The 15,448-nt window shown below is 34.5% G+C and overlaps 1 protein-coding gene across 6 annotated transcripts in view; it reads right to left on the bottom strand.

The window, feature by feature from the left end:
* Positions 1–15,448, bottom strand: part of PHF14 (PHD finger protein 14) — a 204,253-nt gene that overhangs the window by 102,052 nt on the left and 86,753 nt on the right. For 4 of the 6 annotated variants that reach the window (XM_065939050.1, XM_065939051.1, XM_065939052.1 and 1 more), the window contains exons 15-16: positions 12,393–12,443; positions 12,153–12,274 (exon numbers count right to left, since the gene is read on the bottom strand). In XM_065939050.1, the coding sequence (XP_065795122.1) occupies positions 12,153–12,274; positions 12,393–12,443 (173 nt within the window). Of the gene's footprint in view, positions 1–7,010; positions 7,237–8,585; positions 9,614–12,152; positions 12,275–12,392; positions 12,444–15,448 lie in introns of those variants that run through there. The other 2 variants (XM_065939048.1, XM_065939053.1) reach the window with 2 other exon arrangements.

Genomic DNA, 15,448 nt, shown 5'->3' with positions numbered 1-15,448 from the left:
TTATTGAGAGGTCTTAACACTTCTCACCACTGACTCTATTTTTCCATTTCCTAGCCCTTTCTCTTCTTCTTCACTCCAGTCCCTGGGTCCATTAAACAGCAAAAGCCTTCTGATTTTAACCATAACATTTAGCTTGGCTTCTGATCCTAATAACTACCTCAACATCTGGCAGCTCTCAACACCTGCATAAACAGTTTTTTTTTAATCTTATTTAAAAATTCTTATACAATAGCATCAAAAACATTAAATACTTAGGAAGAATACATTTAATAATAAACATGTAAGACTTCTACAATGCAAACTATAAAAACATTGATGAAAAAAATAATGGATATCTGAAAATCTGAACAAATGTAAAGATATACCTAGTTCATGCATCAGGAAACAATTCTGTTAATGCTCCCCAATATTAATGCTCCCCAAATTCATCCACATATTCAACACAAAGCTAATCAAAATCCCAGTAGGAGTCTTTTGAAACACTGTGGTTAAATATATGTAAGATTTACCATTTAACTGTATTTAAGTGTACATTTCTAACACATTAAGTATATTCACAGTGTTGTGCAAGCATCATCACCATTTATCTCCAGAACTTTTTCATTTTACACAACTGAAACTCATTACCTATTTCAAACACTAACTCCCCAGTCACCCTGCTCCTGCCAACCACGATTCCACTTTCTGTCTCTATGAATTTTACTACTCTTAAGTATCCCGTATTAAGTAGAATCATACAACATTTGTCCTTTTTGACTGGTTTATTTCAGTCAGTATTGGTCTTCAGTGCATTCACGTTAATAGCATGTGTCAGAAAATCCTTCCTTTTTATGGTTGAAATATATCCCGAGAGCTTCCCTGGTGGCTCAGCGGTAAAGAATCTACCAGCCAATGCAGGAGACGTAGTTTCAATCCCTGGATCAGGAAGATCTCCTGGAGAAGGAAATGGCAACCCACTTCAGTATTCTTGCCTGGAAAACACCACCAACAGAGAAGCCTGGTGGGCTACAGTCCAAGGCATCACAAAAAGTGGGACACGACTTAAGTGACTAAACAACAACATGTATATATCATATTTTGTTTATCCATTCATCTATTAGCGGACACTTGTTTTGTTTCCACCATTTGACTACTACCAATAATGCTGCCAGGCTTTCATGGTAGCTCAGCTGGTGAAAAGCGGCCTGCAATGCAAGAGACTCTCAATCGATTCCTGGGTCGGGAAGATCCCCTGGAGAAGGGACAGACGGCCCACTCCAGGATTCTTGGGCCTCCCTGGTGGCTCAGTCAGTAAAGAATCTGCCTGCAACGCAGGAGACCTGGGTTGGGAAGATCCCCTGGAGGGGGACATGGCAACCCACTCCAGGATTCTTGCCTAGGGAATCCCCATGGACAGAGGAGCCTGGTGGGCTGCAGTCCATGGGGTCACATAGAGTCAGACACGACTGAGCGACTAAGCACACACAGCAATGCTGCTGCCATGAATATGAAGGTACAATATCTCTTTAAGCTCCTGCTTTCAATTCTTTGGGGTATATACAATCTAGAAGTGAAATTTCTTTTTCTCCACATCCTCCTCCAAACTTGTTATTTTCTATTTTTGTTTGTTTAATAACAGTCATTCTAATGGGTTTGAAGCAGTATCTCATTGTGGTTTTGCTTTGAATTTCACTAATGATTAATGTACAGCATCTTTTCATATGCTTAGTAACTGTAGAATTTTTTTGGAGAAATGTCTGTTCAAGTCTTTTGCTCATTTTTAATCAGTTTTTTTCATTGTTGTAAATGATTTATTGTTCTTTTTACACTCTTGATATCAATCCCTCATTGGATGTATGATTTGCAAATATTTCCTCACACACACTTTGTTGGCTGCCTTTTCACTCTGTTGGTAGTTTCCTTTGACACAGACATTTCTAATTTTGAATGAAGTCTAACATAAATTTTTGTTGTTGTTGCTGGCCTGTGCTTTTTTTGCCATCATACCCAGACTTCCTTCCTTTTAATAAATATGGAAAGCTCTTTCTGACACTCATAGGAAAATGCAAAGGATCCCAAATAACAAATGAGCTTACGATAAGGCCTCAATAATCCAGACATTAGTACTGGCCTAGAAATATGTACATAGCTTGATGGAACAGAATACAAAGTCTAGAAACTGACCCTCGCTTAAAAAGTCAATTAATATTTAACAATGAAACCAACGCAACTTAATGTAGAAAGGAAATGCTTGGCAGAAATTTATTAGAAAATTGGTGCTAGAAAACTAGAAATCCACATGGGATAATAAACAAACCTTCCTTAACTCTACCTGAAGTTAAACAAAAATTAACTTCAGATGAACCACATAATCTCAGTATAAAATATAAATCATAAAGTTTTTAGAAGAACACAAAGATAATTTTTGTGACCTGGACCTAAGCAAAGACTTCTTAGATAGGACACAAAGGCAATAATCATAAAATAAAAAGTTGCTAAACTGAACTTAGTAAAATTAGTAATTTCTGCTCTCTAATATCATTAAAAAATGAATAAGCAGGCCATAGATAAAGATTTATGTTTGAAAAACATGTATTTGCAAAATAGAGAGTATATTAAAAACTCATATAAACTCAATACTAAACATACAACCCAATTTTTTTTTTAATAAGCAAAAGAATTAGCTCACAAAGGAAGATGTACAAACAGCCAGTGAGCATACAAAAATATGCTCAACACTATTATACATTAGAGTAATGCAAACTAAAACCACAGTGACATTCCCTCACACATTCATTAAAATGGCTGAAATCAAATAAAAACTAAACATGCCATTTATATGTTCTACAAGAGGTAACTTCTAGGCGAAAAAAAATAAAGTGGTTGCCTTTGAGAAGAGGGACATGACTTTTGAGAGTGATAAAAACTGTTTTATCTTTCAATAGAAATGGGGGTTACATAAGCACATCATAAAAATTTTTGTTACATGCTTTTCTTAAAATTCACCAATTTATTCACTTAACATTTATGCATTTCACTGTTTGTAACTTTAGCCACACACACACACACACACACACACACACACATACACACAAGCAACTACTGAACTTAACAGATTTATTTTTTGCAATGGTGGGGCTGGCAATTCTGAAACTACTTCCTATATATTCTAAGCTTGAGTATTTAGGAAAATATATTGTCCTGAAACCTAAACTGGATACGACAACTTGTAAGTACATTTTTATATTTCTATGAAATATTTTTGTGAAATATTTCTATTTCTATAAAAATGTTTCTATGAAACTATTTCAGTTCGTTACATCATTAATTCAGAATTTACAACCTTTGGAATGCTTAATTATTGTTTCTCTAAGTAGTTTAGAGTCTGGATTTAAAAACACTGAGCAAAGTACATGTAACTAGACTTCTATACAGATACAGACATTTTGCTTACTTCAATTTTAATGTTTGTTGTCTACATCAAAATTATTAAGATCATATTTTGTCAAAATATCTATTTAAAAAATATATTAGATAGGGTGACACATAATGAAACTTTAAATAGTTGCAATGTTTGCATTTTTCCTACTTATCTTTGATTAAAGTGAAAGTCGCCCAGTCGTGTCCGACTCTTTGCGACCCCATGGACTACAGCCTGCTAGGTTCCTCTGTCCATGGAATTTTCCAGACAAGAATACTGGGGTGGGTTGCCATTTCCTTCTCCAATCTTTGATTAAAAATAGAAAGAAAAATATCTTTGTTAATCAGTGCTCAGGCTGACTTCTTTATACATTCTAGCATTTTTCATATATTAAATGCTGGCATTCTTATAGAGTTTTAATTCTGGTATTAAACTGATTGAATTAGGCTTTTTTTAAGTTAATACAAACAAGTAACCAGGTCTTCAAAAATTATAATAAACTCAAAACTAAAGTAGACCTCATTAGGCTTTTTTAACATCAAAAAGCTTAAAAATCAATTGTCTGTTAAATAAAATGAAAATTTAGAAATATTTTCTCAAAATATGAATATAATGATGTTAAGCTCTCCAGAATATGACAGAAATACGTTTCTGAATTCTATTCAATTTTAATTTTACTTATGCATAAGGTGATGTTCGGAGAAGGCAATGGCACCCCACTCCAGTACTCTTGCCTGGAAAATCCCATGAATGGAGGAGCCTGGTAGGCTGCAGTCCCTGGGGTCTCGAAGAGTCAGACATGACTGAGCGACTTCACTTTCACTTTTCACTTTTATGCATTGGAGAAGGAAATGGCAACCCACTCCAGTGTTCTTGCCTGGAGAATCCCAGGGATGGGGTCGCACAGAGTCGGACATGACTGAAGTGACTTAGCAGTAGCAGTAGGTGATGTTGTTTGGTATTCATACCAGAATTTCCTTGAAAATCTGTTTCTATAAACTATTTCTTATAATGGTTATTCAAAAAGTAAATGTAAAAGTTTTTTAAGCAGTTAAAAAACCTAAGAAAAGGAAGTTTCAAGTCATAATTATACTCCTCTGTTTAAATTTTCAAATAATTTCTAATGCTTCATCAGTTTGATTTAGAACACTACACCTACCTTCCCTTTTGATGCGAACCTTATTAAAGAATTAGCAAATTTCCTCAGGCTATGAGTTACAGAAAGTCTATATGTCTTTCAACATCTTGATGTGCTACTTTATCTTTGCCTTTCATGTAAAATTAGATTTTTATATCAGACTTTTGATAATATTTTTAAGCCTATTTTATATTAAAAATAACAATTAGGAAGATTTAATATCTGGCCAATGATTCTGTAACGCAACCTCCTATGAAGTGTGTAAGCCATTACCTACCACAGGGAGGCGCTCTTTGCTCAGTGACTTGGAGTAAGAACAGGAGCGCTAGAAGGATATGTAAAACAGAGACTGTGCCTTCTAGATGGCCATACTTGCAAGAGAGAAAAGTCAAGTAATATTTACAGCACTAACAGCAGTGAACTTCAAGAAGAGATATATCACACAGGACAGAAGGGTGACATGAGGGGATACATTTTACTACACATAAATGAAAAAAGCATTAGACCTCCAAGCTTTGGAAATAATCCTTTAGAATACAGCAATTTGTACTCCACCAATCACTGACTCAGGGTTACAAAACAAAACAGAACAAAACATTAAAACCTATCCTTGAAACTGTTGGTAAAAGTAAGGAATAGAAACAGAAGATTAGCCAGAAATGTCTTTGTGCAGGAAATGTTTTTAATAACTTGAAATTTATTAGAAGACAAATCATTTTAAAATTTCTCTTTGTTTCTAATTTACAAGTATCCAAATAATATACATTTGCACCATCACTTGACATTTCTACATAAATATGGAAATTTTATCATTAAGACTGATTACTATGTGATAAACTATAGAAGAAATAATAAGTTGAAAGTATATAATCAAAATAAATTATTCTAAATATTTCAGTTAGTCAGTCAGTCAGTTCAGTTGCTCAGTCATGTCCGACTCTTTGTGACCCCATGGACTGCAGCACGCCAGGCTTCCCTCTCCATCACCAACTCCCAGAGTTTCCTCAAACTCATGTCCACTGAGTCAGTCATGCCATCCAACCATCTCATCCTCTGTCGTCCCCTTCACCTCCCACCTTCAATCTTTCCCAGCATGAGGGTCTTTTCAAATAAGTCAGCTATTCGCATCAGGTAGCCAAAGTACTGGAGTTCAGATTCAGCATCAGTTCTTCCAATGAACACCCAGGACTGATTTCCTTTAGGATGGACTGGCTGGATCTCCTTGCAGTCCAAGGGACTCTCCAAGAGTCTTCTCCAACACCCCAGTTCAAAAGAATCAATTCTTTGGCGCTCAGCTTTCCTTATAGTTCAACTCTCACATCCATACATCACTACCGGAAAAAACATAGCCTTGACTAGACAACCTTTGTTGGCAAAGTAATGTCTGTGCTTTTTAATAAGCTGTCTAGATTGCTTATAACTTTTCTCCCTAGGAGTAAGCATCTTTTAATTTCATGGCTGTAGTCACCATCTGCAGTGATTTTGGAGCCCAAAAAAGTAAAGTCTGTCACTGTTTCCACTATTTCTCCATCTATTTGCCATGAAGTGATGGGACCAGATATTAGTTTTCTGAATGTTGAACTTTAAGCCAACTTTTTCACTCTCCTCTTTCACTTTCATCAAGAGACTCTTTAGTTCTTCTTTACTTTCTGCCATAAGGGTGGTATCATCTGCATATCTGAGATTATTGATATTTCTCCCAGAAATCTTGATTCCAGCTTGTGCTTCTTCCAGCCCAGCATTTTTCATGATGTACTCTGCATATAAGTTAAATAAGCAGGGTGACAATGTACAGCCTTGACGCACTCCTTTTCCTATTGGGAACCAGTCTGTTGGTCCATGTCCAGTTCTAACTGTTGCTTCCTGATCCACATACAGATTTCTCAAGACACAGGTCAGGTGGTCTGGTATTCCCATCTCTTTCAGAATTTTCCACAGTTTATTGTGATCCACACAGTCAAAGGCTTTGGCATAGTCAATAAAGCAGAAATAGATAGGAGGAGATACCCCACGCCCAAGGTCAGGAGCGGCAGCTGCACTGCTGGACTGGCAGTGAGCAGATACCCCACGTCCAAGGGCAAAGCAGAAGCCCCAGCAAGATGGTAGGAGGGGCGAATTTGCATTTAGAATCAAACCCCATTCCCGCCAGAGATGCTCAGAGGGCTCAAATAAACCGTGTGCGCACCAGGACCCAGGGCCCCACAGAGACTGAGACAGAACTGTGTTTGAGCGTCTCCTGTGGAGGCCCGGGTCTGCAGTGGTCTGCCGCAGGGACAGAGGCTCTGGGTGCAGCAGACTTGGGTGTGGCATAAGCCCTCTTGGAGGAGGTCGCCATTAACCCCACCACAGAGCTGCCAGAACTGACATAGGACTGGGAAATAGACTCTCGGCAGGCACAACAGAAACCTGCGTACCAGGACCCAGAAGAAAGGAGCAGTGACCCCACAGGAGACTGCCCCGGACTTGCCTGTGCGTGTCCGGGTGTCTCCAGCAGAGGAGTCACCTGCTGCAGGGTCGGTGGTGGCCTGCTGCAGGGTTGGGGGCACTGAGTGTAGCAGTACGTGCAGTGGATCTTTTGAGGGAGGTCACCTCTATCTTCATTGCCTCCATCATAGTTTGGCCCCAGGCAAACAGCAAGAAGGGAACACAGTTCCATCCATCAACAGGAAATTGGATTAACGATTTACTGATCATGGCCCTGCCAATCAGAACAAGACCCAGTTTCACCCTCAGTCTCTCCCATCGGAAGCTTCCATAAGCCTCTTATCCTTATTGATCAGAGGGCAGACAGACTGAAAACCACAATCACAGAAAACTAACCAATCTAATCATATGGACCACAGCCTTGTCTAACTTAATGAAACTATGAGCCAGGCTGGGTAGGGCCACCCAAGACAGACAGGTCACGGTGGGGAGTTCTGACAAAACCTGGTCCACTGGAGAAGGGAATGGCAAACCACTTCAGTATTCTTGCCTTGAGAACCCCATGAACAGTATGAAATATTTTAGGCAATCTATTAAATGTAGTCAATTATTATTAAGAGAAATGAAACTAAGTTTTATTTTTTTTTTGTACTTTAAAACAATCTGTTAGTATTTAAAGTGATCTTATGTTCTATGAACATAGAGTTACAAATAAGATTTGCTCTCTTAGTCTAATCAAATCTCTGGGGAATAAAACACCCCTTACTATGACCCAGGCAATCTATAAACCTCCAAAAAGCTCAAACAGAAAAGGTAATTATAAATTGAAGAATCTGAATTATCACAAAGACCAATATTTGAAATAATTGATAAATATGAATTTGTGTTTGTGTTCCTAGTAACTTATGATATCATCAAATTGTTTTGAGGAAGGCATTCAGAAGCTAGATGTTTAAAATGCCAATTAAATAAAAGTGCTAATAACAGTGTTAAGAGACCAAATAAACATCCTAACCCTGTAACCAAAATGGTTCAATACCTATATAATTTGCCATATACTCAAATAAGGAAGAGAATATAGTAAACATTTAATGGTTTAGACTTAGCTATAAAAGTAAAACAGCTGCTCAGATCATTTCCTACCCTCAATGCTTCTAAGTAATGGCCACAATACAAGGTAAAACCAAAGATGTTATTTAAGAGGACAATGGATTTTAAGGATCTTCATTTTAGGAGAATTTCTTCCTCTCTCCTATCTCCCGTTAAGTAATAAAATGTGTCCCACTGAGTTTACACAGTTAAGATAAAATTTGAAGCCTAAAATTTTGGTCTTATTCCTAATTTGATAGTTTGATAAAGATGTATAGAGAACAAAAGCCAACCTACTTCTAAAATTTATCTTTTGAAAATAAAATATGTTCAAAAAGAATAATCACTTTATTTCTTTTACATTAATATATCAAGTAACAATTCAACTTTGTGATTCCTAGTCCTTTACCTAATCCACAGAAAAAAACCACTGCTCTTTAGCAACATGAAAGTAATCCTCCTTTATTAAGTTTTTTAAACACTTTATCATATACTTATACTGAGTGAACAATTTGTTCTAGGAATAAATTAGAATAGTAAATGTTTTTAAATTAATTCAGCAAAGAATAATGTCACTACTCATATGGCAAAGTCACTCATTTGCCATGCATTTACTGAGAATTAAATGTCCCAGGAACTGAGGAAGCAAACCCAAGTAAGATATCACTAAGAGCTCACAAGTATCTCCAACAAGGAACATTCATAGCAAAAAGATAAATAACCCCAAAGACCTCATAATTTGAAGACAGTTTCAATTTGCCCTTTAGCATTTAATTGCACTAAATAACACAGAGGAATATATTTTCAATTGGAAACTTTCCAGCTAAATTTTAATTAAGTTTAAAAGTAGATGGCAAAAAAGGAAGCACTATTTTTTTTTAAATTCATATAATAATGTAAACCATCTTTCATCCTTAAGACACTGATAACTTTCATATTTCCCATGTTTAGAAGAAACAGTTGGTCAAATCATTTTGGGGACCATGTTTCAACAAATTCAAAATTTTTGTCTCCCTTATTCCAAGAATAATCATATACAAAAACAGGACAAGCACATTCTCTGAAAGGTAAAAAAATATGCATTAGCATTATTAATGTAACATATTTACCAACTAGAACCCTTATTTCAGAGCACACATACATGTATTCTTTGAATTACGAAGTATTAATAATACCACTGCCCTACTATCTTATACAGAATAACTCACAAAGCTTGTAATGGAGCACAGCATGATTGTGATCATGTACAAGAGAGGAAAAAACCAAGACACACAAATTCTAAATTACTTGTCAAAGACCTGAGAAAACTTAAGAGGTAAAACAGAAAATAACATTTGGAACCTACTATTACAGGTAACTGACAAATTGAATGCAACTTTCTCATGATATTAAAAAAAATTATACATGTAAATTAACATATACACATTTACAAATAACTGAAAAAGCCAGGAACATCATAAGAACTTTTTATATAGCCTGAATTACATAGAGAAGTGTGGTTTCAAAATCAAAGCTGCTGAACAGCCGATTCCAGTGAGTCATGTACATTAGTTCAAAGTAACCTGAGAAAATACAGTATATTCAACATAATATTAGTAATTAAATTATGACCCAAGAAGTTTAATTTTATAAGAGGACTTAATAAACATATATAATAAATAATATGACCAAGCACTGAAATATATCTTCAGGGAAATAAAAGGTTAATTTAAAATGTCTTAAAAGTAAAGTTAAAAAAATAGCATGTATACATAATATTTAAGATGCAACTTAATCATAAAGGTGTGGGTTTTGGGGAGAGGGATTTGCAAACAATGATGGTACCAATTACAAAATAAGAGAGATCTTAGGGGAAATGGTAGATACTGGCTTATAAGCATACCTCTTTAAACACATGAAATTCTACATAAAATTCTTCTTTAACCCAAGAGCAATGTGCTTAAACTAAATGTGTGTGTGTGTGTGTATATAAAATATAGATAAAAAATATATATGTATTTTTAAAGAACAATCACATTAGAACTATAAAACATTTTATGGCAAGGCTTTATATCCAGCTTATTTTGTTCTCAGAGCATTATTAAGATATAATGTTTATAAAATACTTAATTCCCTCTTCATTACCTCTAAAATCATTGCAGAAAATCTAATATTATCTGCTTAACAAGGCAAAACTAAGGAAGAAGATTTGTATATCTATCATTTCTAGATTAACAAAAATATCTTTACCTTCCAGAAGACTTTCACAAAAATCCGACACTGGAATGTTATAATAATGCAAATGAGGATGAAAATTTTATAATAGGAACTGATTAAATAAATGAGAGGAAAGGCTAATAATAGTAAAAAACATTTATCAAGAATCAAAGAAACATGATACTTATTTTTTCTTTTTTAATACAACTATAAAACAATGTCCTGGAGATACTCTTGTTATAAAGTGGTTTTTAAGATGAAAATTGTATTTACTTCTTAGGTTCTTTTTTTCAAATACATGACCAAATAAATAAAACAGAAACCTGACAAAAACATATAGAGTCTATAGCAAAAAGGCTTGCATCAGTCTAATATCTTAAAAAAACAAATAGGATGTAGATATTTACATAGATTTTAATAGTTATAAAAAGAATAACCAGCTCTGTTAACTATTGCTTCAAAATAATCATGCCCCACAATGCCACTCTCAATCCCCAAGGGTATTTTCTTCTAGACTGAATTTTTGTTCATTATGTAACAGTGCTTTTATGTTTTTTCTTTTATTTATTTGTTGTTTTATGCATTCCAGTATGTTATGCTTATGCTTGGGATTTCTTTTTTCATATAAATCAGAAAATCATGTTGTGATGAGAATTATTCATGGGTCTCTTCTGATACTGCAACTAATTTACCCTAAACTTAAACAAGCTTAATCTCCAGGAAAGCTCTCATGATATTCTACACAAACTATTTCAAAAAACAGTGTTCTAATAATACAGAATTTTTCAAGTTTGCTGAAGCACTTTTTATTTCTTCACTGGAATTTATACTTTTTCTTTTTCTATTTCAATGACGGCATAAAGAAGTCATGAAATTTAAAACTACATGCCTTTAATTTAAGAAATTAAAACAAGCAAATTATACTTCTGATGACAAATAAATGACATCATTTTGGAAGCAAATATTTAAAATCTTATAAAGGTATTAACACACATTAACTAATAATTTTTGAATCATTTAATTTCTATGCCATGAATTAGTCAGGGGTTTATCAAAAGACAATTTTTGAAGGAAATCAGAAAGTGTTCCCATAACATACTAAAAAATTCTTTGCGACTCCGTCCTTTGACAGAGGATACCTCTTTTTAGATGAGATCTCCTTTTTATCACCCACCCACTGCTTCATCTCACTGAAAGCTGCACAATTTCATCCTTTCAGCAAGAGAGGCAGAGGGCTAAACCTAGCAGTTTCTGAGCCCTCAGGAAGAGCCACTATGCCATATCACCTGAGATTCCTGATTAGATCATGTCTGATTTAAAAAAAAAAAAGAAAAAGTAACAAAACAAAACAAAGAAACAAATAAGAAAACAAAACGGAAAACAAAAAATATCTATCTAGGCCATCTTTTCACCTTTCTTTATTTCATAAGAGAGAAGCATTTAACACATTTTTTTTGAAAAATGATAAAGTACTAACAAAGTTCGTGTCAATAAAAAGTATTTCTTATCATTACTGCTAAAAAACTTACCAGCTTTTATATGCTAACAAAACTCAGTAATTTTATTGCTTTATAAGATAAAACATAATAACCTTAGCGCAGAGTATAGATCAAATTATTTTTGTGGCCTCTATCTATATATAGAACACAGTCAACTTCTCATGTCAAGGGAAAATTAATTCTCTTTTGTTCAAAATCCAGACTATCACTCTTAACTACATCTAAATCCAGAGAATAACCATGTGTAGCACATTGGATGAAACTTGTTTCTGATGTACTTTTTTCACTAAATAAGATTTTAAGAAAGGTCCTATACTGTGATTTTCCCCCCATTATATCTGTGATGAGAAAATGATTAGGATGGAACCTTAATCCCCTAAAGACAAAGTCTCAGCATCCAGCTTACCTGACAAGATTTTCATTGTCTCCAGTTCCCTTGCAAGTTGCACATTCAGTTCGTAAATCTTCAGCCTTGGGCTTCTTTTGTAACACAGACTGCCTTTGTCTTCTCTCTCTAGGAACTCTTTCCTGTCATACAAGGAAGAAACAAAATATAAAATCAGGATATGAGGAAAACAGAAATAATTTTAAGCAAGGAAGTTTCTCAGAGTTTAAGCTATGCAAAATATGCTTAACTTATTCCAACCTCATGTTTTTCTTCCTCAGGAATGAAGCTTCGTTTTCGTCCTCTTGTTCTCTAAAAGAAAAGAAAGAAAGAAAAATCCACAAAAATATCCAATGTTTAATTAACAGTAAAAATAAATTTTCTCTGTTAAATGTTACTGCTTAGGTTAAGCACTTGGAAAGTTAGCAGCACTTCTAATTAATGCAGTACTTGCTCTATTGCACTTTGTTACAATTTATATCATAGAAAATAAAAACATGACAAATTAAGTACAGCCTACAGTAACAGTGCTTTACTTTTAAATAACAAATACCTAAAAGGAAAAATAAGCTACAAAATTAGCTTAAAGATTTATGAACACCATAGATGTCATACTACGATGATTTATGAAGAACATTTAAACTTTCATAACTTATCATATATGACTTCTAGAGCTAAACCTGGACTCACACTACATCTATTGTATGCCTCTGTGTGTGTGTGTATGTTTGTGTGCTGCACAAACATGTCTGAGTAACAAAGAATCAATTTTTAACAGCTATGAAACAAGTGGAAGGCAAAGGTCTCAGATGTCTCCCAATCCAGTTAAAATAAAATTAACTAAAACATGGTATAGGTGACTTGAGCTTAATTCTTAAAATTTATATCCTGTATTTCAGAACATATTTACCATGTGAAAGACAACATTCGTATGTTTAGTAATACAAGTACAATAGTATTTGCAGCCCATATGTTAAAAATCTCGACCCACGTAGCACAGACTACGGAGATTTATAATTCTCATGTGAAGATCACTGTTCTTAAGAGAGAATGAAGAGAAAGGAGGCACCACTTTCAAAAATTACTTTGTCTGACTGCTGAGATCAAGGAACATTATTCCCAAGTTACGGTAGAGACCAAACAATTCTAAATTACTGTCATTTCAATTTTCCAGAGTACCAAGTCACTTGTTATTTAGTACCCTGGCCAACTACATCCTGTTTAATCTGCCCCTCGAGGAGAAGGGGGCAACAGAGGATGAGATGGTTGAATGGTATCTTTGACTCAAGGGGTATGAGTTTGAGCAAACTCAGGGACATAGTGAAGAACAGGGAAGCCTGGGCAGCTGCAGTCCACAGGATTACAAAGAGTCGGACACAACTAGGCAACTGAACAACAGATAAGCAAGAGTTAACTAAGTCAGTCATTTAAAATAAGTAAATTTAAAGACAACATATTCAATTACATTTATACTGTCAATCAGTATATTTTGATTATATTATAGAAGAAATTAGGAAGAAAAAGTAAGGTACCCAGGGAAAGGTTTCAAATGCAGTCCACATTGGACATGACTGGGTGACTGAGCGCACATGCATCTATTTTTAATTCCAAAGAATTAGTACTAAGCCTTGCTTCTCAAAATATGAATCATGGTTCATAAGCACTGGCATCCACTGGGAGTTAGAAATGAAGAATCTCATGCCCACAACAACATACTGAATGAGAACTTGTCTTTTCACAAGATCCTCAAGTAAGTCATAAACACATTAAAGTTTGAAAATAGCCTTCAATATTGACAACACTTAACCAGGTTCTAATTAAAAACTTATGGCTAGCTCTTTGTATAGTCATCTTTCCCCTCTATGACATTCCTTCCTTTTATGCTTCAAATTCTGTCCCCATACACAATTTCTCCCAAAACTGATAAGGACCATGTCATATTCATCTTTTCAGACCCAATTAAACTTAATATAATGTATATTACATAGAAATTCAATAAATTTGTTTAAATAAAACAAATATAAGTATTTGGATTGAAACTACAAATGAATACACCAGATAATACAAATAACACTGACAAAAAGGATAATTATTGTTCCCTTCTCTAATAATCTATTTTCAATTTGCAAAAATTATGCATAGAGCCATTTCAATAAGGTGATCAAAATTAATAACCACTATCAAAGGAAAAATATAAAAATTATTTATTTTATTTCTAAGAACATCTAAAGAATGTTCAAAGGCCTTCACACATTTCCATATTTCTCTTCATTCAACCCATCTTTTGTTGAGTCATCTAGTTTTTGAATCATCTACTCATTGATTTAATTTTTAAAGTATATATATCAATGCTCCAAGTTCATGTTCGCAGTTCTTTTAAAAATATATAATTATTTACCATTTCTGATTAATATTTTAAATTTTAAAACATCTGCTTTGATTCCAGCAATTGGAAGCTTTACATACCTATGAAAGAGCTAATCTTTAGGTAGGTTGGTAAGAAGTCCAGGGCCCTCAAGGAGGAAGGGGTCCAGAGCCCTCGAGGAGAAAGGCGTCTGGGGCTCTCAAGGAGGAGAAAAGGACAAAGATTTTTTTCCTACATAGCTTTGTCTTAGTCAATATAATAATCTATCTTGCTCAAGGACATGTTTCTCCTTAACAAGAACCTTGTGACTAATCTTGTTATCTTAAGACATATATTGTGGCATGTATTGTGGGAGTGGGTCTGGTGAGACCTTTCTATTGTTAGTTCTAATCCTATTAATTTAAGATGTATGTTGTGGGAGCCGGTCTGGTAAAAGTATATAAGGCCTCAATAAGATTAGTGAGTTGGATGCACTATCCTTCCCCTTTCTGATGTCTATGTCAAAAACTTTCTCTCCCTTTTTATACTTTAATAAAATTCTGCTATACAAAAGCTCCTGAGTGATCAAGCCTGGTCCCTGGTCCTGAAACTAAACCTTCTTTGGAGATCACAAGTCCGCTGCAATTACCATCATAAAGCATAATGCCACACTGATCCTATCTCACAACTACAGTTACATATCTCTACATTTATAAATTCTGTTTTATATTTTATGAAAGTAATATTTTTAAGTGAATAAACATTTATAATTATCTAAGTCATTTTTTAACTTAAGTGTATATATTACAAGAAGGTAATCATTTATGTATTCCTGTAGTAATTTTAAATAACTAAATACAAGAAATGAACATAAATAATTTCTAGCCAGAAAAACAAGGTTGTTACTAGCAACATCAAATAATAGCATCTTAGAATTCTGAGAAAGCAGGTCACAGAAGTAACTTGATCAGCT

The sequence above is a fragment of the Muntiacus reevesi genome, chromosome 6 (genome assembly GCF_963930625.1).
Source record: "Muntiacus reevesi chromosome 6, mMunRee1.1, whole genome shotgun sequence".
NCBI lineage: Eukaryota > Metazoa > Chordata > Mammalia > Artiodactyla > Cervidae > Muntiacus > Muntiacus reevesi.
This window is presented reverse-complemented; position numbering and strand designations above follow the sequence as displayed.